The following is a 25,504-nucleotide window of genomic DNA, read 5'->3' on the forward strand; positions in this document are numbered from 1 at the left end:
GAATGATATCCCTGTCCAGTGTAGGTGTACAGGCGTGGGTGTGCGCTGGTGTACTTCTGAAGGTTACCTGAGTATAGCTCGTTTGCCTTTGCGTAAAAAAAACAAGCTTGCGCAAAGGCAGAGTGTCACTCACTAAATCGATATCACCCCAGCTTCCTTATCTGCGGACCAATGAGACAGCCAGAACATCCGAACGAAATGTTTTCCCCATTCGTCAAATATTCACAAGCCGTGGGGGTTTGCACCCCTGAAGGATAGCGTAAGGTAAATAATGACTAACCCCGACTTTGTCCCGGCAGGGTTCAAATAGGGCGCAAGAGAGAGTGATAGCTACATTTCCCTCATCTTCGCACAGAGAGAAGAAAGATGAGATTCGTGCATCTGTTCTGCTGTTTCGTGGTGCTCCTTTCCTCAGCATACAGTCAGGTGAGCTTTTTTTTTTGGTAACCTAACCGTTTTCTCCGAACCATTTCGGAAATAAACCACTCAATTCCATCAAGGTTTTCCATGTCACTTAAAGTATTACCGTTTCCCCATTTTACCCAGCGATCATCAAAATTCATTAAAATGCATTGTGTTGGTATTGGGAAAAACATTTATTAGCATTTGTCAGTAAGTTATAGCAATGAATGTTAATCGTTACGCTTCTAACTGTCTCTATCTGCTCACACAGTGACTCGTGTCTAACATGTTGTAGTCTGTAGGGTGTTTCGAGTACACCCCGAGGGCGAAACCTGATCACATCCATGAGGACTGATTTAATGTGTTTTAACAGGATGCGGATGGCATCTTGGGTCCAAGAGGTAATCGACCTGTTGAGCAGGGATACAAATCTGAAGGATGCGCCACTGAAAAAGCATGGCCAGTCTGCACAGATGAGGACTGGGTAAGATGAATGTGATTTTAACAAAAAAAAAAAAAATAAATAAAATAAAAGAAACATGATGTAGGCCTACTGTAGCTTTGGGACCTTAACAAATCATCGACCTTATTTTTTGTCCCCAATTCCAAATTTACTACCACCAAGCTCCACTAGTTCAAGTTCAAGTTTCACACTAACACTTTACATTTGTAAAGAAAACGCTTTACATAAAGTTGTGCTTAAATGCATGTTTCTTATATCGTCCTATATTGTGCCAACGCAACAGGTGCCTAAACTATTGACGGGAAACGGCGTCCGTCCTGGGTGGCGTTCTCTTGTGACATTGTTAGTAACGTTAGAATCGTAGATTTTTTAATTTAAATTCAGAAATATTGTTAATATTTCTAAGTACTTTTTGTTTTCTTATGCCATTGGACAAAAAGGGTCCCAAATGTCCCTCTGGCTGTAGAATCGCGGGACTTATAGACGAGGCTGACAAAGAGCTCGCCGCAAAGATCGACAAGATCCGCAAGTTTTTAGAGGAGAGCAGGAGGCATTATCGATCCACTGACCAGGCCACCAAACAAGCGTATGATTTCCTGCGAGAGAAACTGGTCACTGACACAGGTAAGGAACGTGCAAGTGCGCTTGCCATTAGAGTTTTCTTGTCTCTGCAATCAGTATAAGCGCATCAACATTGCAGGCCAATTCAAGCACCTATTGAATGTCAGTGGGTCCCTTCAGCCTACAATGTAGATTCGTAACAATCACGATACCTTCATGGTTATCGTAGGACAGAGGGAAATCTTAGCTTTGACCATGTTCGGTGCTCATGTGCTGCACTTCTGAAAAGAACAGCAGCTGCGATGCACCCTGCAGTTTTGTTTGAGAACGATCACGTCGTGGTACGATTTACAGTAACGTCTTCCTGATCGTTTATAATTTAAATGAATCAACGTATCACCCTACTCTGTACGCGATCACACGCACACACCTTCCTGCAAGTGAGATTTTGCTGAGGGGATGTGACATTTCAGTTTGAGCTCAGCACGTTCTCCCAGTAAGAGCGGGAGCCTCATGTTGCTTCTCCTTGTCCATGCAGGTAACGACGACAGGTACCTGACTCTGGCCGAACAGCTGCGTCAAAGAATCGTCAGCATTAAGATCAAGATCGACACCCAGCTCAGACTCCTCCAGGCAATGAAGGAGCGGGTCCGTTCGCAAGTCAGAGAGATGCAGAGGCTTGAGGTAAGGCCCCATTGTTTGAGAGTCCCTTGCTGTTCTTGGAACTGCGCTGCTGCGTGAATAGAGAGCTGTAAGCAGTCGTTATCTCTCCAGCAGTAGGTATACACAGTGTAAACCACAAATACAATGTGCCATGGCATAACTTTCTGTTTGATGAGTTTCTAATATTAAATTACATTACATTTATTTAGCAGACACTCTCATTCAGGGCGACTTCCAGCACAATAGAAGAGAAGTGTAACCATTCAGGTTAAATGAGCACCAGTGTCAGACTAGGCTAACAATACTCCCAGACCTTTTGAGTGTGAGCATGACACCATTCAAGCGCTACCACAAATTAACTAGTGTGACCTGGCTAGGCACTAATGCTAATGTGAACATTCTAAAATGAATGATGAGTTTCTGAAGTAGTCAGTGAGTTTCTACATCGTACATGGAATGGAGAACCGCATGTGTTGTATGCAGTGTGGGAAAACATTTATATTTACATTTATTCATGTGGCAGATACTTTTATCCAAAGCAATTTACAAGTGAAAAAAATGCCCATTTTTGTAGTATATCTTGGCAGATGGCGTGACCTACAGCAGTATTCACCAGCTAGTGGGTTACACCTGCTGCCTGTGTATTTAGGTCTCATGGCTCACGAAAGCGATTAGTTTGTTCCTGGTTTCAGTGATGGCCTATTATGTGATGTGTGCATGTGGAATCACTGTCAGCCAGGTGGCTTTGGACTGATTTCACTGTATCAGCACATTCGTGCGGTGCTTTCAGAAGGCATTGCGTATGAGCAGATCGTTTCTGGGGGAAATTTGACGATCTTCCCTTTTTTGCCCCCCCCCAGACGGACATCGACATCAAGCTGCGAAGCTGCAAGGGTTCCTGCTCCAGCTACACCGAGTACATCATGGACCGGGAGAGCTACGAGACCCTGGAGAAGCAGTTCGCCCAGCTGGACAGCATGAGTGTCCAGAGCGTGGAGACCGTCACCTCCCTGCGCACCATGAAGAGCAGGCGGCTTAAGGACGAGGACGTCCCCAGCATCTACAAGTCCGGCCTGGACGGAGTGCGGGAGGAGCAGAAGCAGGACTACTTCGCCGACGTCGGCCAGGTCCGGCTGACCCTGGAGGGCGAGGGTGGACCGTCGTCATCCTCGTCATCGCCATCCACGTCATCGTCCTCCACGTCATCGTCCTCCACGTCATCGTCCTCCACGTCATCGTCCTCCAAGTCATCGTCGTCTGTGACCAGCGACAAGGCCACAGGTACCACGCGTCATGTGACCTCCCCCGCCGGATCGAGCACAGGAACACACACCACCGTCCACACTGTCAAATGCACCAAAACCATTAGAAAGTCTGTGACATACACGAAAGACGGGCCCGTGGAGAAAACGGAGATTGTCGGAGAGGGGCCGGGCTGCGAGGGCATGGGCGAGCTTGGGCTGAGTGAGCACGCTCTGCTGACCGCCGCCAAAGAGGGGAAGGACATCAGTGGCGATGGCTACACCGTCAAAGTATCCGGGGGCGGGGGCGGGGGCAGCACCAGCAGCGGCACCGGCGGGATGACCAGCCTCTTCCCGGAGATGTCCTCCTTCTTCGACAGGAAGGCGGAGATGGGTTTCGGCTCCCGCGGGGATGGGGGCTTGGGGCACACAGAGAGCCATACTTATAGGCAGACCTCAAAGCAAACCTCCCACTCATCCTCCTCGTCCATCACCGACGGGTCCTTGAAGGGGTTCTCGACGTCCTTCATGGGGGAGGATCTGGGGGAGTTCATGCAGGGTGAAGTGGAAGAGGACCTCCCGGACATCCACGCCCGCAGCCTGAGGGGCCCCTCAGGGGATCGGCAGAGAGATTATGCAGGAAAAGGTACACCGGCGTGATCGCGGCAGATCCTAGCCAGATTGCCTGAAGTGAACCATGAATAGAAATAATCAAACAGCCATCAAATGCAAAGTGTCCGTCACAGATTAAGTACCAGTGAGCTGTTCCCCATAAATACAATGCTTATATGAACAGTTGTCATTGATGGGCCTTCACTGTTCAAGCAGTTAACACAATCCCACCATACCCTATTGAATTGTTAGAAATCACAACCCTCAATGTTTAGCAGAGACAGCATGTGAAAAATAAGAGTGTGAACTTGTGCCCCTTCCCATCCAGCACGCACTTGCTCCAGATAATCAGTCTAGTGAGGAAATGTTGCTATTTGGATCCCTGAAGGCCACGCAGTTAAGCACTAATCCGAGGGTGTAATCTTGTTGCAGATTGCGTTGATATCATCCAGAAGCATGCGTCAGGAGCTAAAAGCGGCCTTTTCAAAATTAAGCCAGGGGGATCAGAGGAAGTAGTAGTTTACTGCGATCAGGACACAATGCTCGGTGGCTGGGTCCTGGTGCAACAGAGAATGGATGGGTCCGTTAACTTCAACCGGACTTGGAAGGACTACAGGAATGGATTTGGCAGTGTAGACCAGCAGGGCCGCGGCGAGCTTTGGCTGGGAAATAAGTACCTGCACCTCCTCACACAGGCAGAGAGCATTTTGAGAATAGAGCTGGTGGACTGGGAAGGAAAGGAGTCCTACGCTGAGTACTCCATTAGGGTAGGGCCTGAGGCCGAGGGCTACCCCCTGGGCGTCTCGGAGTACCAGGGGGATGCCGGGGACGCCCTCGTGAGAGGGCAGACTGGCTTAGGTGCTTTCCTGTCCCACGCAAACATGAAATTCAGCACGTACGACCGGGACAACGATAAATGGGAGGAAAATTGCGCCGAGATGTATGGGGGCGGGTGGTGGTACAACAACTGCCAGTCGGCCAACCTGAACGGCATTTATTATAAGGGGGGCCAGTACGATCCAGGTAGCAATGTTCCCTACGAGATTGAGAATGGCGTGGTCTGGCTGCCGCTGAAGCCGGCCGACTACTCTCTGAAAATCGTCCGAATGAAAGTGAGGCCAGTCGAGACAATGTAAGCTCACCTCTGACACCTTATCCATTTGGAACATGCAATAAATGCTCTGAATTTGAATGTAAAAAAAAAAAACTATGTAACTCCATGCAGCTTTTTCAATAAAAATTTATGTGTTCACTTCATCAGTGCTGTTGTGCTCATTTTTTTGGCATTCAGTCATCTGTGTGTTTACCTGTTCCAAGGGGTGCCAGCCACTGAAAGGGTTTTTATTTCTATTTTTTAGAACATACACCAGCAGGGTTTCCCCATTGAGAGAAAGGAGAGAAATTCCGAGGCCAGGAGACTCGGAGAGACGCAGTGAGTCCAGACTGCATGTCCTCTGGCTCTTCTGAGACCTTATCCAAGCTTTGTAGAGCAGTCTCTAAAAGAAACCCAGAATCTCTCATGATATTCCATTTTCCTTTCCTAGTTTGTCATGAAATCAGATTCACATAGAGAACGACCTCCTTTCTCATTTTGGGCCACGATAATTTATGAGAGTAGCAGCATGATTGATGTTCCCCCCTGTCATTCAGACTGAAAGTACAAATTCAAGTTAAATTAGATGCTGCACATCTGCAGACATGGGTCCTCTCCCCAGGGAATATAAGACCTGTTCTGTTCTGAGTCACCCTGCACAGTGCCTCCAGGCACAGTAACACAGTAACTTAAACACAGTAACATAAACCACCTTGTTTATAAGTTAGCAACACACAGTGTTCGAAACACAGACCACAAACTGCATTACAGCATCGTTTTACAGCCTACACCATGAGGGTTTTTTTTTTTAGATTTTTAAACATTTTCTTTATCATTACATCAGTCTTAATGTGTATTGTTAATTGTTCACAATGTGTTATATACTTTTATAAACCAGCAACCTACACTATTTTGTGTTCAACCAGACACATACAGTATATTTGCCTATGACAATATAATAATTGTTCCAGAAAAGTTGAACAAAAGTCATTCTGCAGTCTTGGGTAGCTAAAGGCATTTTGGATAATCAAAATAGTAACACTTTAATGCCCATGACATAATCTAAATATGTACCATAAATAGGTCACAGTCATTACACTGATTATTATTGCGATTATTACAGCCTAGTTATGTTAGCACAATGCTTAACACAGTGTCACAGTGAACATTGTCATATGTTATTGACCTGTGAACAGGGTTCACTGAGCGGTCAGTGGTACAGGTTGTGAGCACACAGAACTCTTTGTCGAATGGTCTGATTCAGTTCAGCCAATCTGCACATTTGCTTTTTGACCTTGGTGTGTTTGTTCTTCCCCAATATGTGACAATAATGTGAAATAAAGTAAATCCTGAAAAAAATTAACCTCAGAGGATGGTATTATTTGTGTGTGCATGTGGATGTGTGTGTGTGTGTGCGTGCGTGTGTGTGTGTGTGTGTGAAGGGTGAATATTTCTGAATGTTCATGGAAAATGTAACACAGTAAAACTGCATTATGCAAGAAATATCACATTCACGTTTCCCGTCCGACAAGATATTTTACACTTGACTGAATGTCACACGGTGTGCGTGTGTGTGCAGTGCAGGTGTGTGTGTGGTCATAAATGCAATGGGGGTGCATTTATGACCACACACACCATGGAAAAATGCCAAACATGACTGAATACACTGGATATGCTTTGCATTTTGAAACCTTGCAGCTGTTTTTCTCTTTTTTTTTTCTCCTGCAGCGTGTAAAGCCTGGACACGGCAGACAGAGCTACGGACCCCCCCGAGCCACAGGTACAACAGGAGAGGCAGTGGCCGTTGCTCTGCACAGCCTCAATACCCTCTGTGCACAGATGATGACTGGGTGGGTGACAGAGAGCCACAGAAATCAAGTAGATATGTAGCTTTTTATTGCTTATATGTGATAATGATATTCTTCCCCTTTTTCTTCCTCTTCTTCTTCTTCTTATTATTATTATTATGATTATTGTCATCATGTATTATATTATGCAGTCAAATAACTGTATCAGTGACCTCATTGTTACAATCAGGTGTTGATAATAGCAACAGTGTTACATTTTGTAATTGGAATTGTAACTCTAAAAACGAAATGATGCATGGAAACAGACTGTGACTCTGCTGAGCCAGGTGTGATGTGTTCACAGCACACCACGTGCCCGTCGGGATGCAGGCTGCAGGGCCTCATCGGTGATGTAGAGGGGGAGCTCCTCGACCGTTTCGGGAGAATCTGCGACCGCATGAGAGAGAGGCGGAATGAACTGAAGTCAACCGTGCTGATGACCGCGCAGATTTATAAAGCCAACAGGAAGACCATAGTTAGGAATTATGGTGGGTAACTTGCAGTTTCACAAAGTGTGTGATATTTCCCAGTTGTCAGTCTCTGTTGTCAGTTAGGCCTAGTTCAGTCTGCAAAATGGCTTGCAATTACCTTTATATAGTGAATCTGAAGCAGTGGGTACCTTTCATCATTATATAGCATGATGGCTCTGGTAGTCCCTGAAGTGTATACGCATCATTTTAGTGGCTGCTGAGACAGTGATTAGGTTGAATTCCACTTCCTGGCTGTGATTTTTAAAGAACAGAGGTAAAACAAATGTTCTAAAACATTTACAGAAGTGTACTTTACAGAAATGCCCTTTGTCAAACCAAAAAACAATGTAAGATGACATTGGAAGTGGCAATGGAGGGTTTTTTACTCCTCATAAAAGGTGTGATGTATGTAAACCAATCCAACCTGTTTACAACTTCTGCGAAAACAAAAATTCTCCTTATCAACTGTGAAATATAACTGCCAGGACATTTGTCAAGATGTCTCACATGTTGCATTTCACACCTCAAATTGTCTTCAGTTACACCTTTTTAGCAGCAAGATCATTGTTTTTTACCCCCGTTTGCAACTAGCATGATCTTTAACAAAGCTCCGGTATATGCGTGCCTCTAGCTCCCAGAATGCACACCAAGATGCTTACATTTAGCGATAGAATATGGTGACAAAATGCATTCTGGGGCTTTTATCAGACTTTGATTGCTGTGCTGATTTTGGAGCCATGAAAAACGTTTTGTTTTATCTGTTTATGCATTTATCTGTGGTGTGTGCAGTAAGCAGACATCGCTAGGAGAAGCTACATGTCCTCTAACCTCCGTGTGTCTGTGTGCTGCGTTTGACCCAACACAGTTGATGAGACTAAATACCTGGAGCTCATGGAGGAACTGCAGAATAAACTGACATCCCTGAAGATGCGCACAGTCACCCTCTCAGAGAAGCTGAAGTCCCAACACAGCAAAATAAAGCAGCAGATGGCAGACATTTACAAAACTGAGGTAAGGGGAAAAACAAGCAGCGTGAAAAAAAAGAAAACAAGAAAACAGGGAAAAACAAGATTCTGAGTTTCAGTCTCCTTAAAATTCAAATATTTTAAAACATAAAAACTAAAAATGTAAGGAACGCATGTTAAATGTTTTAAAAATGTGTCAAAATATTCTATGCAATTACACACCATATGTACGAAACTACATATATGTTAGTGGCACACATTGTCACTTATTGAGCGTCATACATTGTCATTTATTAGCTTACAGAATAAAGTGTTTCATCTTTTCCATTTTTCAATTTTGATTGTACATAGGCATGTAGATAACAAGAACACGCTTACATAATAGTCTGACAAGAGATAGGATAAAATTGCTTATGTTAGAATTTTGGACATACTTGTTTTTTTACCATATATTAATATTCTCAAAACTTGCCTCAGTCAAGGATATTGGTATTTGTTCAAAGTTAAATTTTAACCGTTCCTTTGATAAAAGTTGTTTATTTTTCGTAGGTGGACATTGAGATCAAAATCCGATCTTGTCAAGGGTCATGCAAAAAAGCTGTGGCCTACTGGAGCGACCGGGAGAGCTATGAGTCACTGGAGAAAGAACTGGGTGAATTTGATCGGATCTCTCAGCAGACTGAACAACTTGCCGAAGACATCGGAACCATCAGAACGAAACCCTTGACTGAGGACCCCCCAATATTCCGTTCATACAAGAGGCTTCCGTTTGTCGAACAAGAACCTCTAACGCATTTTGAAGACATAGAACAATATCAAATTGAAATCGAAAACGTGGCAAAAAAATGAAATCAAAACATGCAAAACATCTAAATAGATATATAATATATAATATATATATTTCAGATGGATATTGCTTATTCTAAATTTCCTTGTGTGCATTAGCATGTCTAATATGGTCATTACACTCCTGAGAATTCACATATCTGTTGCATAAAAAAGTAACATTATTTAACAGCAAAGGGATAAGGAGGCTATTTATTTGACAACCTGGAATGTTTGTGTTATTTTATGGTGGACAGAAGTGGAAGGTCATGATGGTAAATAAAATTATTTTGTGTCACTAACCTGCTTCTGTGTGTATTTCATGTCATATGTATTGGTCTTTGCATTGGAATAGGCTGTAATGGTGATAGAAAGAGGTCCTTACACACACACACACACACACATATATATATATATATATATATATATATATATATATATTATGAACAAAAGTATTCGGACGCCTGACCATTACATCAACAGGAACTGTAATGACATTGTATTCAAACACATATGCTTTAATATGGAGTTGGTCTCCCTTTTGCAGCTATAACAGCTTTAACAGGTGTGGCCAAATACTTTTGTCCATACAGTGTATATATATATATATATATATATATATATATATATATATATATATATATTTTTTTTTTTTTTTTTTTTTTTTTCTCTCTAGAGGGAACATCTTCAGCAAATTCAGCCCAAAAAAGTGAGAATTTGGTCTTTGTAAGAGCAGAGATAGTTAAAGTTACAGTTATATTTTGTTGCTTAACACACACTCTTGTCCAGAGCGACATGCAAGATGAGTACACTTAACACTGCATTTACTTTTTTGGCTAGCAGACGCTCTTATCCAGAGCAGCTCCCAAAGCCAAGCACAAAGTGCGTTCAACAAAGCGACCGAAGAAGTTACGCAAACAAGAACCCCACCACACATGAAAAAGAGCCTTAGCCAAACACAAAGGCTGAGACCACAAATACACTGCCGGCCCAACACGCAAGTGCAACACAACACACACAACAGGAATGCGCCATTCCAGCACAGTACCAACACATACCCTGAAGGAAAAACTACTACATATAAAGGCAGGATTAGAGGCACATATTTCCTTAAGTTAATTCATGATAGCACTATGGGATAGTGTTGCGACAGCTGACTTCCCTCGATGGACTCCAGTAGATAGACTCCCTTGTCTTTATACAACTGGGTCTTCATACAGCAAGGCAGAGAACCAACACACACTCAGTAAATGCTCTATTTGGGAAAGGAACAGATAAGTAGACAAATGAAAGGGTGATATACGATACTACTTGAATCCCTGAAATGCTAAGCATAAACTCTACATATACAACTGTTCCATACAATAACAAGAGGTTAGGAATAATAACGAAAAGAAGTGAAAGAAGTGATACTTTGCTTAGTCTGATGAAGTTCACACTATCCAAAATATCCATGCACCCTGAACTAATTGCCCTTGCTCATGGTTTTATTCTGTATGGTTTTATGAAAGAGGAGGCCTAAACTACTAACTAATTAGACTAGAGGTTAAAATGCACTTCCAAAGCTAATCAAGGTTAAAAAAAAAGTTGCAAAGGTATACTCTGTGTTTGCTAAAAATCCTTGAAAACCTAGTGATTATTGCCTGATAAAAACAGAGGATTTAACAAATTCTTGACTGTCATCATCCTTGCCTTCCACTGAATTAACTGACATGGAACCCAGAAGCCTGTTTTATGTAGAGTTGCGTTACATGTAGAGATATGGCATGGAAATGCGATCACTCTGCTGAGGGGAATTAAGTGAGTGGTTTGCGAGTGCAGGAATTTTCCCAGCACTGAGAGTTTTGAAATGGCTGCAAATGCCAGCTTAGAGTACATAAAACACTCAGCTCTCATGAATATTGTTCACTGCATTTTTATTGAATGACAGACAGAAGCCACATCGACTCAGGTGTTGCACATCTTCCTCCTCACATGTCCTTCTATAGTAAAACAGTACTAATGACCAGGGGTCCGTTGTCTTGCTCGCCGCATTTTACTTTTTGTCAAACTTGCCTGTAAAAGTAATGACTTTTTTTGAATTTTACTCTCTAATGTTATTCTTTAAACCTTTGTGCCGTAATATTCAGTTGGTTTTTTATCTGGCTGATTTTTTTTTAACATGCTCTAGCCTTTTCCTTTTTCAAACAGAGAACTTCACTGCTGTGATTGTTTACATGTTGTATATCTTTTTTTATCATCCATAGACCTATAGCTGCTCTCTTTTTTCGAATTCAACTCACAAGCACATCTTGGTGAATAAAATTAGAATGACTTCCTGGTCAGTGATATCACAGTTTAACATCTCTGAAGATCAGCCAGCTTTGTTGACCCTTAGAACGATGCTCTGGCAAAGACAAGGGGAGAGTCAGTCTCGTGGGGTCTCAGCAGGGCTCCTGACTGTCGCGGATGGATCGCGTCTACCGCGAGGCGAAGTATGGCCGGATCTTCATGCTGATGGCCTTCAGGGAGTACCAGGAGCCCTTCCAGTTCATCCACACGACACCGTCGTCTGTGCCGTGCTTGGCCATGTACTTGGTGTAGGCTCCGCCATAGTAGTACCTGCCGTTGGGGTTGGAGGAATGGCAGCGGTTGTACCACCAGCCGCCCCCGTCCTCTCGTGAGCACTGCTTGGTGGGGTCCCCTGCAGTCCTGGATGAGCACAGGAGACAGTGGTGTTAGAGGCAGGTGGCGTGGGGGTTACAGGGCTCAATCCAAAAAGTGACGCAGTTTCTCGCCCGGCCATACTCACCATTTGTCGTTGTCTCTGTCGTACGTGCTGAACATCATGCCGTTGTGGATGGTCATGGTGCGGTTCTCGCCCGTCAGCTCGGTTGCCCCCTCCAGGAAGGAGTCGCCTGCTGTTCCCGAGTACTTAGCCACCGCCAGAATGTAGTTGGTCGTCTCGCCCTGCACGGTGAATTGCTGGTACCGCGCCATCACCTGGGCCCCGGTCCAGTCAGTCATCTCGATCAGAATCTCGGTCGGGCCCATCTTGGTCAGCTGGCTGATCCTGTCATTGCCCAGCCAGTACTCGCCTGAAACACAGTGCGGGAAAATTGAGGACTTCCGCCTACTGCTGCTGCGTAGCCTCACAGCTGGGCCTCAGAGAAAAGCAGATATGCTTTGTGTCGTCTGTACGCAGACAGCTTTATCCATTTGCGTGAATACTGTGCCGGCTGAAGGCACAGAGACAAAGTGAGCAGGGCGTCCTTCCTTCTCACCTGGAGTGCCGCAGAAGCCCTTCCCGGCGTCAGATGCGATGTTGCCGAACCCGGCCCTGTAGTCGTCCCACCTCCTGCCGAAGTCCACGCTGCCGTCCATCCTGCTCTGGATCAGCGTCCAGCCTGAAACGAGCACCGAGCCTCAGCGACCGTGCGAGCTCTCCCGTAGCGAGAGGCCGCTCCCACACACACACACATATACATATACTCACACACAGCCCGTTGAACACTGTGTCCCATATGCTCAAACAGATACACACTCTCACACTCTCTTTATCTCTCTCTCGCTGTCACACACACACACACACACACACATCACACGCATATTGGAGCGGATGGAGGAAGACGCGAGGTGAACGCTCACCTCCTCTCTGGGTGGTCATGTCGCAGTACACCTTGTAAGGCGCGAAGAAGGAGTCGGGCTGGATCAGGTACATCTGCGAGACGTCGCCGCCCTTGCGGATGATGTCCTCGCACTCCTTGCCGGAGACCACGGGGATGGGGCAGGTGACGGTGCAGGGTTTGTCGCACTGTTCCTTCTGGGCCATGATGGCCTTCTCCACCTTCTGGATCTTGTCCCTCAGGCTCTCCAGGATACGCTGGAGGCTACGGATACTGGAGGGGAAGGTGGTGTCGATGGTCGTCTTCACGAAGGCGTGCTGCTCCTCCAGGTTGTCGGTGTACTCCCCGACCACGTTGCCATTGTCTGAAGCACCAGAGAGAACGAGCATGAGGGTGTGCGTCATCGAATTTCCCCAGAGGGAGGTTGGCAGTGTAGCATAGTGGTTAAGGAGCAGGACCCCTAACTGACAGTTTGCTGGTTTGATTCCCTGCTGGAGCACTGCTCTGTACCCTTGTCAAGGTACTTAACCGAGAGTTGCCTTAGCAAATATCTGGCTGGATAAATGGTTAACATGTAAAATTGTAACCTATGTAAGTCGATCTGGATAAATGTCAATAAAATAATGACATAGGGAGAGAACCATGAGGCAGTTCAATAAGAATGTTTTTTGCCAATCCTTGCAGCTAAGTAAACATTGCAGATGATCTATATTGTGGTCAAACGTTCAGCTTCACTGTTGCTTCTATGCTGCACTTCACTGTCTAGGAGGTTCTGTTCGGTAAGTGGAGTTTTTGGTATTGCCTGCATTGCTACACCTGCAATCAATGTTTAGTTTTAAACTACTCCCTCTTTAGAATATTCATAATGAGCCAGCACACCAGAAAGCTGAAAGCTTCAACAATAGGAGAGATACAGCTTTCAATGGGAAACAATGACTAGATTGTTTGGTCAATACGCAGAATTTCCGTGCAGTTACAGTGTACTGGACTGTCGCCGAAAGGGTGTAGCCGAGCGATCGTGTTATCCTGCTAAGCTATCACCAGTGTGACGCCGGTGTTCGGCATGCGATGGCTTTGACAGAGGGGGGCCTACCGTAGCTCACGCGCTGTCTCTCCCTCAGAGCGGAGGAGAGGCCATTCACGTAACGGTAGATGCTGTTAGAGGATCTGGACAGGTCATCCACATCCCTTTTCAGTGCAGCAACGGCTGGTTTCACTGTTCTCTCTTGCTTCAAAATGGTCATTTTCAGTTCACATCCAGTTGGACACAGCACACCCTGATTAAAAAATAGAAATGAAGAGATGAAAAAAGAGAACAAAAGGAATCGATAATTTACATGGCAACCGGACAAAGCCCACCGGCTGTTTCAACTTCCCTAAACCATATAACTGATATATTTCAGGAGGCTTAGGATGACTCACTCACAGACAGTGTAACTTGCACTTAACCCTCAATAATCAGTGTCATTACATTATTTTGATACCTACGGCACACATCTTTGCTTCAGTTTGAAGTGTGTCGTTTTAAGGAAATAAGAATTCTGTGCTCTGACTGAATTACCCCCCCCCCCCCCCCACCCCCTCCAAGATAGTGAGAGAGGAGCTCACTGTGCAAAGAGACGGTTTAACGGTAAAAAGAGGGACAGGGAGGAGAGTGGAGACTCACCAGCTGCTCCGAGAGATGGGTGCATCCGCCAAGATCGGGATACTCCTTCTTCTTCTGCCCCTGCACTGGGAGGGTCTGGGCAGCGCCGGGCCGGGCCCCGTACCGGCCGCCTCCGCTGATGGGTGGGGGGGCAGGCTGATAGGAACTGTAGCGGTCACCGCCTCTGGATGAAGGCCTGTGTCCCCTGGGGTCGATCACACTCCTAGACTGAGAGAGATGAGTACCCTCCGGTCAGCACAGGATACCCCGTGCGCCCACTTCAGTCAGGACTGTCACTGTCAGGCCTGCTGCTGTAGGTCGCTAGTAATATACATTCGGCTAATGACATCCGCAAGAGAAACTGACATGGCTTAGATATTCAACGCCTCTCTGATAGATTTCTGTTGTAAAAGAATACAATGTAATGCTAATAATCTATGTCATTTTTGGCCTTTACTGTGATCATTTTGTATGAAAAAACTTACCATTGGTTCCGTATCATTCTGCAAGAGAAAAATGATAGAACCATCAGTCACTACAGATAGTATTACACTCAGCAGGAAATGTTCAGTTATGAAAATATTACAGTATAACATACATCAGAAGAGGTGAACGGTCAGGTCATGCAAATGTATTATGAAGCACAAATTGACTTTTTAAAAAAAATTTGCATATTTACCGCGCTGTAATCATCGTAATCTAAATTGCACAGCACGCCGTAAACGAAGAGAGAGAGAAGCAGCAGCCGCCTCATGCTGAAAGACGATGTGTTACGGTTCCTGCAGTGAGTTGATCTGTCTAATGTACCTTCAGCAGTGTCAAGCGCAATATATACATGCACGCCGACTCCTCCCCTTTAATTGTCCGTTTTGTGATTGGTGGGTTTGTATGACACAGTGACTAATGTTTAACCCAAGTGGGTTCTTTGTATCAGGCCAGGGATGAGTAACGCTGTTGAGAAATGTTGTACCAGCATTTTCTGTCAACTGCGCTGTGGTGAATTTATTTATTTATTTTTTTGTGTGATGAGAAGTAACTGTACTCAACGTTCTACAGCAACAGCATCAATACAAACGTTGAGAAAATGAATGAAAAATGTAGGCGGCAGTGTAGTATAGTGGTAAGGAGCAGGACTCACAACAGCAGGTTGCTGGATCGATTCCCAACTGGGGCACTGCTGCTGTACCTTGTAGGCAAGGTACTTAACCCACAATTGCCTCAGTGAAATATCCAGCTGTATAAATGGATAACATGTAAAAATTGTAACCTATGTAAGTCGCTCTGGATAAGAACATCTACTAAATGCCAATAATGTAATGTAACATAATGTAGAGTCTGTGTCTGCATGTCCTAAGTCAGGATGAGTGTTTTCAAATGCTCCTCAGTTTTCAAACCTCTTCATTCTATGATTTTGAGGTGCCTAAAAACCCAGCACCCAGCATGCAGTCGGCCCCATTAAAACACATGTACTGTATATAACCATACACATATTCTGAAGAATCAACTCTAAATAAATACTGCATGTCCGCCTCAATATTTGTGTGGCATGGGCCTTAGAGCACTGGATAGTGTCATTCCAGTATATTTTCACCTCATGAATAATTTTATTCAGATTGCTTTAATTCTTATTTCCCTTACAGCTAAGGGTTCAGGGAAGTGTTCTTTTCAATTGAATCATAGGGCCACATTTCTGAATGAAAGGGAATCAAGAGAAAAAAAACGATGTGGATTGTAAGTCTATTTCCTTTGGAACAAAAAAAAACATAACTGTTCTTTTGACTTGAGACATTGTTTGAACTACAGAACAGGATCTGTGTACTTTGATTGACAAACATGTTTGACTGCCCTCCATCCCACAGATTCGTCCCCTACAGCGCTATGACTGTAGAACTGTGTATCGGGATGAAAGTTAAACAGACACTTTGTACTGTTTGGCTAAACCAAAGATGGCTCACAAAACTGGAACTGACTCTCCAGGTTATGAATTCAAACAAATACTCATGGAAATACAGCCAAATCAACAAAATGAAAACAAAACATGCCTGTAGCATGCTAATGGATTTAGTATTGGTGAGAAGTTAGAAGTCTTCTTGCATGACATGATATGTCATTAGTATTGCTTAAGGTTATTACCGGAATCACAGCACAGCTGACCAGACAGACATTGCACAGTCCTACTACACACTTAGAGTACACAATCAATCACTCAGAATGTGTCTTTTGCTCACATATTTTCTATGCCTGTCATACGTTTATGGAACACCATACTCTTCAGACCAATGTGGTTCTCCCATCAGTAAATAACAATATCATAATTGATCTGATAAACAAAGTTTGTTTTTATTTATTATTTATTTTTCATTATTTTTCTTATTTACTAGACTAGATTTACTGTGTCTGTTGTTTACATATTTAAAAGCACTATCCAAGACAATTCATATTAATGTTATTCATTGAATGCCACAAACAGCTCAGTGTATTTCTGCCACAGTGTTAAAAATTAAAGCACTGTGCTTTGTGGTGCATGTGTAAAATTTGTACAATTTCTTGTGTCATTCTTCCTTTTCTCTCAGTTTGTCACTAAAGGCCAGAGGTAAGTGAATCTGTCTCTAGATCCTTAAGTTATTTCAGATGAACAAATATTGAGGAAAATTTGCGAGTTTCCAGTCGTTTGTAGTACTGTGTCTTTTTGTCACAATAAAAAATATTGAATAATTTGGATGACATGACTGAAGCACGTTTACAGTAGCCTAATTAGTTGTGGGTTATTTTTCACATGTTTATTTGCAACTACTACCCTACATTGTACCTCTAATGCTCTATACTGTAAGCCATCCTGTGTAAGGGTATCTGCAAATAAATGAATGAATGAATAAAAAGCAGGTGAACATTTGAGAATTTGAATATTAACAAGTTCAGGTAAAGTACTTAGGTTTTAATGATATGTAGGCAAATGTCCTCCCTTCAATTCAATTCAAATCGCTTTGAATTGTTTCAACTTTTATATCATTATTTGATTGAGCTGCGGAATTACTCTTCATATATTGAATATCTTTTGACTGTTGATCATTTTGCACAAGTATATGTTTGGGTACAAATGATGTGACTGTAAACACTGCCTATTAACACTGCTCATTTGAAAATACAAGTTATTCACAGTTGTTTGAAAAAGAATACAGTATATCTGTGGAGTAGCATTTGGATGTAAAGCGCAAGACATTCAACTAAGTTTCAGTATCCATTAATGTACGAGTTGCTGTTTTTAATTAGTAATGTGAATTGTAGGTGCGTTTAGTTCGTTTTCTTAGCTCCAAGCCCTCTAGTGGGCCAATGATCCCATAATTTAAGATAAAACATCTTCATTGTGTTCTAGTCAATGTTTTTTTCACGATTTCACGAAATTGTTTTAGTCATACACGTCGATAGGTGGCGATATTCTATTTTTCATGCGGTTTGTCCAAGTTTCCCGGAAGTTAAAAAAGTTAGTAGTTCCGTATTGGCGAGATCTGGGAGACGTGTTTTGTGATGCACCGAGAGTAGAACGTTTAGGGTTTTTACATAATTTTGTGTTTCGGTATTTACTCTTGCATTTGAATAGAGACGATTCAGAATGGCAGAGGTATGTTATGTTATATTTTCCACATACCGCCTCATTTATATGAAGGAACGCAAGCCAGATCGCTTTTAAGCTGAAGAGCTCGCTAGCTAGTCTACGATAGCCAGGCGTGAACAGCTAACTAGTTAGCAGGCTGATGGTGCTGTTGTGGTTTTACCACAGCAACACAGCTTATTGCTGCTTTTGAAAAATAACTGTAGATTACATGCTAATTTAGTTACCTCTTAGCCAGCGAGCTAGCTAAAAGTTGGTACGACGGGGCACGTTGTTTGTGTTAACTGGCCACACGAAGCGTTTTTGTTTGTTGTATTACCGATAACTCACTTGCTCGATCGTTTGTTCAGGGCTAGGGAGCAAGGATGTGATTAACTGTTAGTTTAATAACTCGGATGGTTTGTATGACCCTGAGTAGTCTAGCCGTCTAAACTGTAATTGTGACTTGTGGTATTGTAGAAATGTTTTCACGATTGTAGTCTAACACCTTGCGTATTTATTGTCCTGAGAACTGTGATGTATTTTATCAACCACTGTGTCCGTGTGTATGAACAGAACTTGGTTCTGTGCTTGATAAAAGGTGGAAGTAATGGAATAGCTGTTTTGCCAGGCATATGTTGCAGTTTCGCTGTATTCGCGCTTGAGATGCAGGGACCATCTAAACACGCCTTATCCAAGAGCGCCCTCTTGTCGTGTACGCTGTAATAGCAGTTTACATATTTCGCGGGACCCAACAATAACATTTTAAGCGTACCATTAATCACATTTATATTGGATACTTTTAAAAAATTTTATTCTATATTTATATTACATATTTCAACTCTTGGCATACTAAGCGATATAGCTATGTTGTAGCCATTTATTCAGCAGACGGCGTGTAACCACAGAGTTCGATGTTTATTATACTGATCAAGTTCTCTGAGCACTGCTGTGCTTGTATTCTGTTTTACATAAATGGTACACAGATGGATGAACTCAGTCTTGTATGTGTACATTTCCAGGATGTTCAGAAGCACTCTGTACACACACTGGTGTTCAGATCCCTCAAGAGAACGCACGACATGTTTGTGGCAGACCACGCCAAGCCCATATCTATGGATGAAGAGAGGTGAGTAGTTTTTTCAGATACATATTGAACACCCGACCCATCTCGTGTTTCCAGAGTACTATTTATCCACGCTTTGGGCGCATGCAAGCAACAAAGAACAGCCGTGTGAGCATCATTATATTACATTACATTATTGTCATTTAGCAGTTGTTCTTATCCAGAGTGACTTATGTTGGTTACAGTTTTTACATGTTATCTATATATGCAGCTGAATATTTACTCGGGCGGTTGTGGGTAAAGAACCTTGCCCAAGGGTACAACAGCAATGCCCCAGTGGGGTGTCAAACTGGCAACCTTTTGGTTATGAACCTTGTTTCTAACCACTATGCTAAACTGGATATTTCACCAGAAAGTGTATCATGATAGGTTATAGTAACTAAGTACTACAGACGGTAGCTTTTGCAAGATCTCTGAAAGAGATTCATTTGTTTGAGCAGAACGCGTTGAAATGTCACTCTTGTTTTCCGTTGGTCAGCCATAAGCTGAAGATGGCTGCCAAGCTGCGTGCAGAGTACGGGGCGGTCCTCCACCTGCCGTTTCTGAAGGAGGGGAAGGAGAAGGCCGCGCATCACATGACCGACCCTTACGGACAGCAGGGTTACGAAGCACGGCCAGGTGAGTAGTGTTATGGGGGAGAGTGTCGCATCTTGATATGTCGGGTTGTTTTTGGTTTGAGAGCTTCCCGAATCCCTCTGATAGTAAGGTTAAATCGTTTTGAGGATTCCGTGCTGAGCGTGCTATAGGCCTGAAATGAGGCCTTGCAAGTTTTTTCTGCTTCTTTATTTTTATTTCATTGCAATTTTCCTTATTCCCCCTCTTTTTTCAGATATGGATCCAGAGTATCTCATCACCGGGACTCATCCTTACCCCTCGGGACCAGGTAGGAATTATGCTAGTTTAGCCACTGTTGCTGATGACATCATCGGAATCAATGGAGGTTGTTGTTCAGTGCCTGAAGCTTCTGTAGCCGGTGCATTCATTTTCCCTCTCTGTGTCTGACTTCAGGAGTGGCTCTGACAGCTGACACACAGATGCAGAAGATGCCCACTGAAGGCGGAGTTCAGTCACTTGCACTTGCACTGCCTCCATCACAAGCAAGGTACCGTATTTCCGCAACAGCATGTGTAACAGCCCAATGCTGAAAGGTAGGGAGAATGAAGACAACCTCAGGAGTACAGACAAAGCTCTCGGTCTCAACAGAAGTCTTCTTAAAAGTAGGAAACTCAGGATCAGAGAATTAGGTGGGGTTAACAGGAACGGTTGTATTGGTTGCTGGACGGATGTGGGCGTATGGAGCACAGTAATATTTATGAAGGGGGTGAGAGCATTTTTTTCTGTTAAATAGCAACACGAGAAACCCCCCAAAAAGTTGGGTCGAGAGCAAGGAATTTTATTTTGCTATATTAGTTAATGCCAATGATGTTAACTTTTTAATAAAAGTTGGCGAAAGGCGAAATGAATAATGGCATAATGTCCCACAAGGGTAACGCTCGGTTTCCTTGTGTAACGTTAAGTCCGCCAACCTGAGAGTAGGGTAGAGAGGAATTGGGGGGGAAAGCATTTTGGTAACATGCTTGTGCTCTCTGCTCCATTTTCCCCCCTGTAGGCAGGACGCCGGGCGCACCGCGGCCAGCGTGGCCGACATCCACAGACACGCTGGGGGCGGCGAGCGGTCGCAGCCCCCGATGCACAGCATGGTGAGCGCGCCCGCCTCTGCCACACCCGGTCACACCCCGGGCTGAGACCGCTGGTGGATGGGGTTGGGGGTGGGGCGGTTCTCGGATTCTTTGGTGGTTTGGTGGTTTTGGTGGTTGACTGGTTTTTGTGATTTGCCATTATTGGGGTTGTACGTGTGTCACCAGTGCGCTCTCCTTCTCTCTCCCAGGCTATCATGGAGGCAGGAGGAACTAAGAATTCGGCCCTGATGAGGAAAGCCCCGACCATGCCCAAACCACAGTGGCACCCTCCGTGGAAGCTCTACAGGGTAAGAGGGTCTGATGCACAGCTTTCTGCCAGGCAGAATCTGCTGGTGAACTGAGTCCCACCACAAAATGCATGTCATTCCGTCTATGGTCACAGGAGCCAGGTGGACAAGCTTAAACGCGACCAGGAGAAAGAGCAGCATACCTGTTGAGGCTGTTAATGTGCTTAAAAATGTTGCTTTCAGCACAGACCTGATTGTCACTTGACCAAAATCTCTTTAGTGTGTCGTAATTTTAACAATTTTAACAGTGCAGGTAGTTTTTTGTTTTTCCTCTTCAAAGTGTGCTTACTTCTCAGGTTATTAGGAGTGTGTCTGTCGTTAAAGATTGTTTTTATGCTCTTCCAGGTTATCAGCGGCCATTTGGGATGGGTGAGATCGATCGCAGTGGAGCCAGGGAACCAGTGGTTTGTCACCGGCTCAGCTGACAGGACCATTAAGGCAAGCATCGTCATCTTCCATTGCCGTGTGTGTGTGTGTGTGAGGGAGAGAGAAAGAGAGAGACTGGTAAGTTGGAGAGAGAGAGAATGAGTTTGTGTGACTGTGACAGAGAAACTGTAGATCTGAGACCTGGCCAGTGGGAAACTGAAGCTCTACTGCTAAGTGTAGCTTATGTGGCAGGTCTGAGATCAGCAAATGTTAACCTCTCTGACTGTGCGTGTGTTTATGGGCAGATCTGGGACCTGGCGAGCGGAAAACTGAAGCTCTCTCTCACGGGACACATCAGCACTGTCCGCGGAGTGGCCGTCAGCTCCCGTAGCCCCTACCTCTTCTCCTGCGGAGAGGACAAGCAGGTCAAGTGCTGGGATCTGGAGTACAACAAGGTACCACATTGCATTTTTACATATTACATATTTGCTTAGCAGACACCTCTGTCTAGGACAGTTTCATACAACTGGATATTTACTGAAGCCATTCTGGCTGACAGCCTTGCTCTAGGGTGTAACAGCAGTGCCCCTCCAAAGAATTGAATCTGCAGCTCCTTATCTGCTATGCCACACCGCCGTCCCCTGAGTATTCATGGTGTGATTGGATCAAAACTCATAAGGTCTTTGCTTTTTGTATGCTCCAGGTCATCAGACATTACCACGGACATCTGAGTGCTGTGTACGACTTGGACCTGCATCCCACTATTGACGTGCTGGTGACTTGTAGTAGAGACTCTACTGCAAGGGTGAGCTCTCAATGCCGTCAGGACCGCAGGGTCTTCTTCTTCCACAAGCACTTTTACGCCACGCAGGGATATTCGTTACCATAAAATCTTCACATAAGCATTGTTTAATACCAACAGTATCCATGTTTCTTTGCTTTAAAGCACTGGTAAGAGTAGCCTGAGAATTCGTAGGTTACTCACCACGTGATGGGATGTTTCTTACCGTTCACATGTGACTGTTCCAGGTGTGGGATATCAGGACCAAGGCCAATGTCCACACCCTGTCTGGACACACCAACACAGTGGCCACAGTTAGGTGCCAGGCTGCAGAGCCCCAGATCATCACAGGTAAGAGCTCTCACTCAGTGACTGACGCTGACTCCTTCTCGCTCTGCGTGGCTCTCTCGCTACCATGTCCGAAACATTAACTCCCTGCTCACCCACGTAGAACATTCTGCTGCTTTTAAAAAGCCTCTCGCCTGATGGGTGTTTTGATAACCTAGTGTACAGCTTCAGACGGGAGCCATTTTTAACACTGCCGCTAAGTCCTTGGCCATGCTCATTGGCCCCGTCTCTCTCTCTCTCACACGCAGGAAGTCACGACACCACCATCAGGCTGTGGGATCTCATAGCCGGGAAGACCAGAGCTACACTGACCAATCACAAGAAGTCTGTCAGAGCCCTCGTCCTGCACCCCAGACAGTGAGTAACCATATCTTCTTCTGTTAGTTGGCATATTGTTCAGTAAAGTCATAATCAGCACGCACAGTCCACGGCTCTGCAGTCTAGCAGCAACGCAAAAATAGAGCCGTGAATTAACAAGGCACATCATATCTATTCTTAGGGGATGGAATGGTGGGATTAGTCTGAGATGCTTGTGACCTGTCTCTACAGTAATGTTGGATCTCGATTGTTATTAAGCTGTGGCAGTGTGCTGGTGGCATGCCAGGGGTAACGCTTTATGCCCAGTGACATTTTGGGAGGTGATGGCACACCCACTGGATGGTTCGTGAGGACCAGCAGCAGAGGAACTGGATTGAAATAAAACATCATTAAGACAGGAAGTGCTGGATGAATAAGATCTTCTGTCTGATCCAGGTACACGTTTGCCTCTGGCTCTCCGGACAACATTAAGCAGTGGAAGTTCCCCGACGGGAGCTTCATCCAGAACCTGTCCGGACACAACGCTATCATCAACACGCTGGCGGTCAACTCTGACGGAGTGCTGGTGTCCGGAGGTAGGTAAACCGTGTTGTAAGGGGACATTCTCACAGTGTTACCGAAAGAATGGCCTTCATGACTGTGTCGCATATTGAGGAACGGTCAGCAGACCTCTCAGACTTCACACCTGAATTGGGCCCCGACAGCACCCATAAAATGTCATTATCACTGTCAGCTATCATACAGCATCTGTGTTGGCTGTGTGGCCTCTTCTACATCATGCCCTGTTGAAACCATATTAATAGACTGTCTTTGGGTGAATGGCCAACAACATGCATTTGTACATTAAGCGGTGATACCGCTGTTATGTCAAAATGGGGAGACAAGGGCTGCGTAAATGGAGGAAAGAGGTATATTTAGCTAATATTAATCCTAATCCTAATTGGTTGAAAAGTATCAGTCTTGTCTGTGGGATGGCCTGGGAGAGTGCTGGGTCCCTAGCATGTAGAACACGGACACTGATCTGAGACCTGCTCATTTGTCCCACAGCTGATAACGGGACCATCCACATGTGGGACTGGAGGACGGGCTACAACTTCCAGCGCATCCACGCCGCCGTGCAGCCCGGCTCCCTGGACAGCGAGTCGGGCATCTTCGCCTGCATGTTCGACCACTCGGAGAGCCGGCTGATCACCGCCGAGGCCGACAAGACCATCAAAGTGTACAGAGAGGACGATACCGCGGTAATGGCCTCCTCTAGTTTATTTATCAATACTGCGTTTTTTGAAATTGTTGATGGTTTCATTTGGATTAGTCCTCATACACAGGCTTTGGTCATTAGCTAGATCTCAGAACACTCTTCCATCATTTGCGATGTAAATTTTTTGTAACGGCTTCATCACCACCACAACAAATTATCGGTGTAACTCAACACAAAGAGCGCAACAACTCAACACAACACCAACACAAACAGCAACACGGGAAGAACAAGTTTTTAAATGAACAGACATTGCAGAAAGGTTGTGTTAAGTGCGTGTGTTTTTCCTTTCAGACTGAAGAATCCCACCCGATCAACTGGAAACCAGAGATTTTGAAGAGGAAGAGATTTTAAAGCTTAACATTAGCATGCCGCTTTTGTTGTCATTTCAGCAAATGCTCCCCGTTTTTGTTGAGTTGAAAATGGCGATAGTCCTTGCTGTTTCTGCTGTATATTCCCCTGAATAAAAATATTTCTGTACTTTTTTTCCATCAAATATTTGACTTTTATTTATTTATTATGGCTTTTATTTTTTCCAGCCTGTTTGCAAAGAAAAGCTTTCAATCCAGTGTAGTCCCTGAATACTGACTTCACAAATAGACATGCCTACCGAATGGTAGGCTGTCCAGCCAGTTTCCCATGTTCCCATGGAATAGCATACAGGATTTACGTTTCACCTCCCCCGCCCTCTTTGGGCCCAGGTTAACATCACCCACGCTCAGTAGCCCCTTGGCAAGGCTGGGCCGGTAAGCTTTCCCTCTAACTCCTTGCCTCATGGAGAGACCCTCATGCAGCTACAGGCCCGTCAGCTCTCCTGTGGAAATGAGATTGGGTGCCTTCAGAGAAATGCTGTTAATCTTTTCTATATTTAAAGGTCTAAACTGAGAATGAGGCCTTTCTGAAATTACAGTTATGACCTTAAATGACTTAAACTAAATTAGAAATAAGTTTAGAGACAATGACTTCCCTGAGAGCAGCTTATAATTTAAATGGAGCTTGGGTCATTGTTTTGGAATTTGATTCACTGATGTGTTTGTAATTTGTTTAAAGATGAATGCTTGCATTAAAATATTCTATAGTCTAAATAGTCTATTTTTAGACTGTTCCCATCTGTTGCTTCAGAAAAGTGCTTTGAAATATCAACAGCCCAAAGCCTTCAAAGACTAAGAAATTACAAAGATTTTTTTTCCATCAGACTTCTTATGGCACTTTTTCCACTTCTACCTTTCTGTTATCACCTTCCTTTTGCACGTTGTGGACCAAGTCTATTTCCATCTGCTCCGTGTTATTGTCAGTGATTTCATCCATACTTATATCGCCAAGCTAAAACCAAGTTTCTTAC

The 25,504-nt window shown here is 44.3% G+C and overlaps 4 protein-coding genes across 5 annotated transcripts; 3 read left to right on the top strand and 1 right to left on the bottom strand.

The window, feature by feature from the left end:
* The first annotated feature begins 325 nt into the window (after positions 1-325).
* fga (fibrinogen alpha chain) lies at positions 326-5,189 on the top strand. Its single transcript, XM_036551252.1, has 6 exons — positions 326-426; positions 776-886; positions 1,306-1,489; positions 1,965-2,110; positions 2,950-3,976; positions 4,375-5,189. The coding sequence occupies exons 1-6, from the start codon at positions 367-369 to the stop codon at positions 5,076-5,078; spliced, it is 2,232 nt and encodes a 743-aa protein (XP_036407145.1). The 5' UTR covers positions 326-366; the 3' UTR covers positions 5,079-5,189.
* Positions 5,190-6,472: 1,283 nt separating this feature from the next.
* On the top strand, positions 6,473-9,431 carry LOC118793197 (fibrinogen alpha chain). 2 transcript variants are annotated; one of them, XM_036551255.1, is made up of 4 exons: positions 6,473-6,885; positions 7,187-7,370; positions 8,218-8,363; positions 8,867-9,431. In XM_036551255.1, the coding sequence occupies exons 2-4, from the start codon at positions 7,280-7,282 to the stop codon at positions 9,164-9,166; spliced, it is 537 nt and encodes a 178-aa protein (XP_036407148.1). In that variant the 5' UTR covers positions 6,473-6,885; positions 7,187-7,279; the 3' UTR covers positions 9,167-9,431. The 2 variants fall into 2 exon arrangements, with proteins under 2 accessions (XP_036407148.1, XP_036407147.1); XM_036551254.1 differs by lacking the exon at positions 6,473-6,885 and having other exon boundaries at positions 6,999-7,370.
* A 1,610-nt stretch (positions 9,432-11,041) lies between these two features.
* On the bottom strand, positions 11,042-15,186 carry fgb (fibrinogen beta chain). The gene is made up of 8 exons (XM_036551419.1): positions 15,072-15,186; positions 14,878-14,895; positions 14,414-14,620; positions 13,841-14,024; positions 12,770-13,111; positions 12,406-12,528; positions 11,934-12,219; positions 11,042-11,833 (listed from the first exon to the last, which is right to left on the bottom strand). Exons 1-8 carry the CDS (start codon positions 15,144-15,146, stop codon positions 11,602-11,604), a joined length of 1,467 nt encoding a protein of 488 aa, XP_036407312.1. The 5' UTR covers positions 15,147-15,186; the 3' UTR covers positions 11,042-11,601.
* Positions 15,187-17,896: 2,710 nt separating this feature from the next.
* Positions 17,897-24,618, top strand: plrg1 (pleiotropic regulator 1). Its single transcript, XM_036551418.1, has 15 exons — positions 17,897-18,011; positions 19,004-19,110; positions 19,586-19,725; positions 19,937-19,990; positions 20,116-20,209; positions 20,717-20,807; positions 20,996-21,094; positions 21,440-21,532; positions 21,766-21,915; positions 22,164-22,265; positions 22,490-22,592; positions 22,838-22,946; positions 23,343-23,482; positions 23,955-24,148; positions 24,457-24,618. The coding sequence occupies exons 1-15, from the start codon at positions 18,003-18,005 to the stop codon at positions 24,514-24,516; spliced, it is 1,545 nt and encodes a 514-aa protein (XP_036407311.1). The 5' UTR covers positions 17,897-18,002; the 3' UTR covers positions 24,517-24,618.
* Positions 24,619-25,504: the final 886 nt, after the last annotated feature.

This window comes from Megalops cyprinoides, chromosome 18 (assembly GCF_013368585.1).
Source record: "Megalops cyprinoides isolate fMegCyp1 chromosome 18, fMegCyp1.pri, whole genome shotgun sequence".
In the NCBI taxonomy this organism is placed as follows: Eukaryota; Metazoa; Chordata; class Actinopteri; order Elopiformes; family Megalopidae; genus Megalops; species Megalops cyprinoides.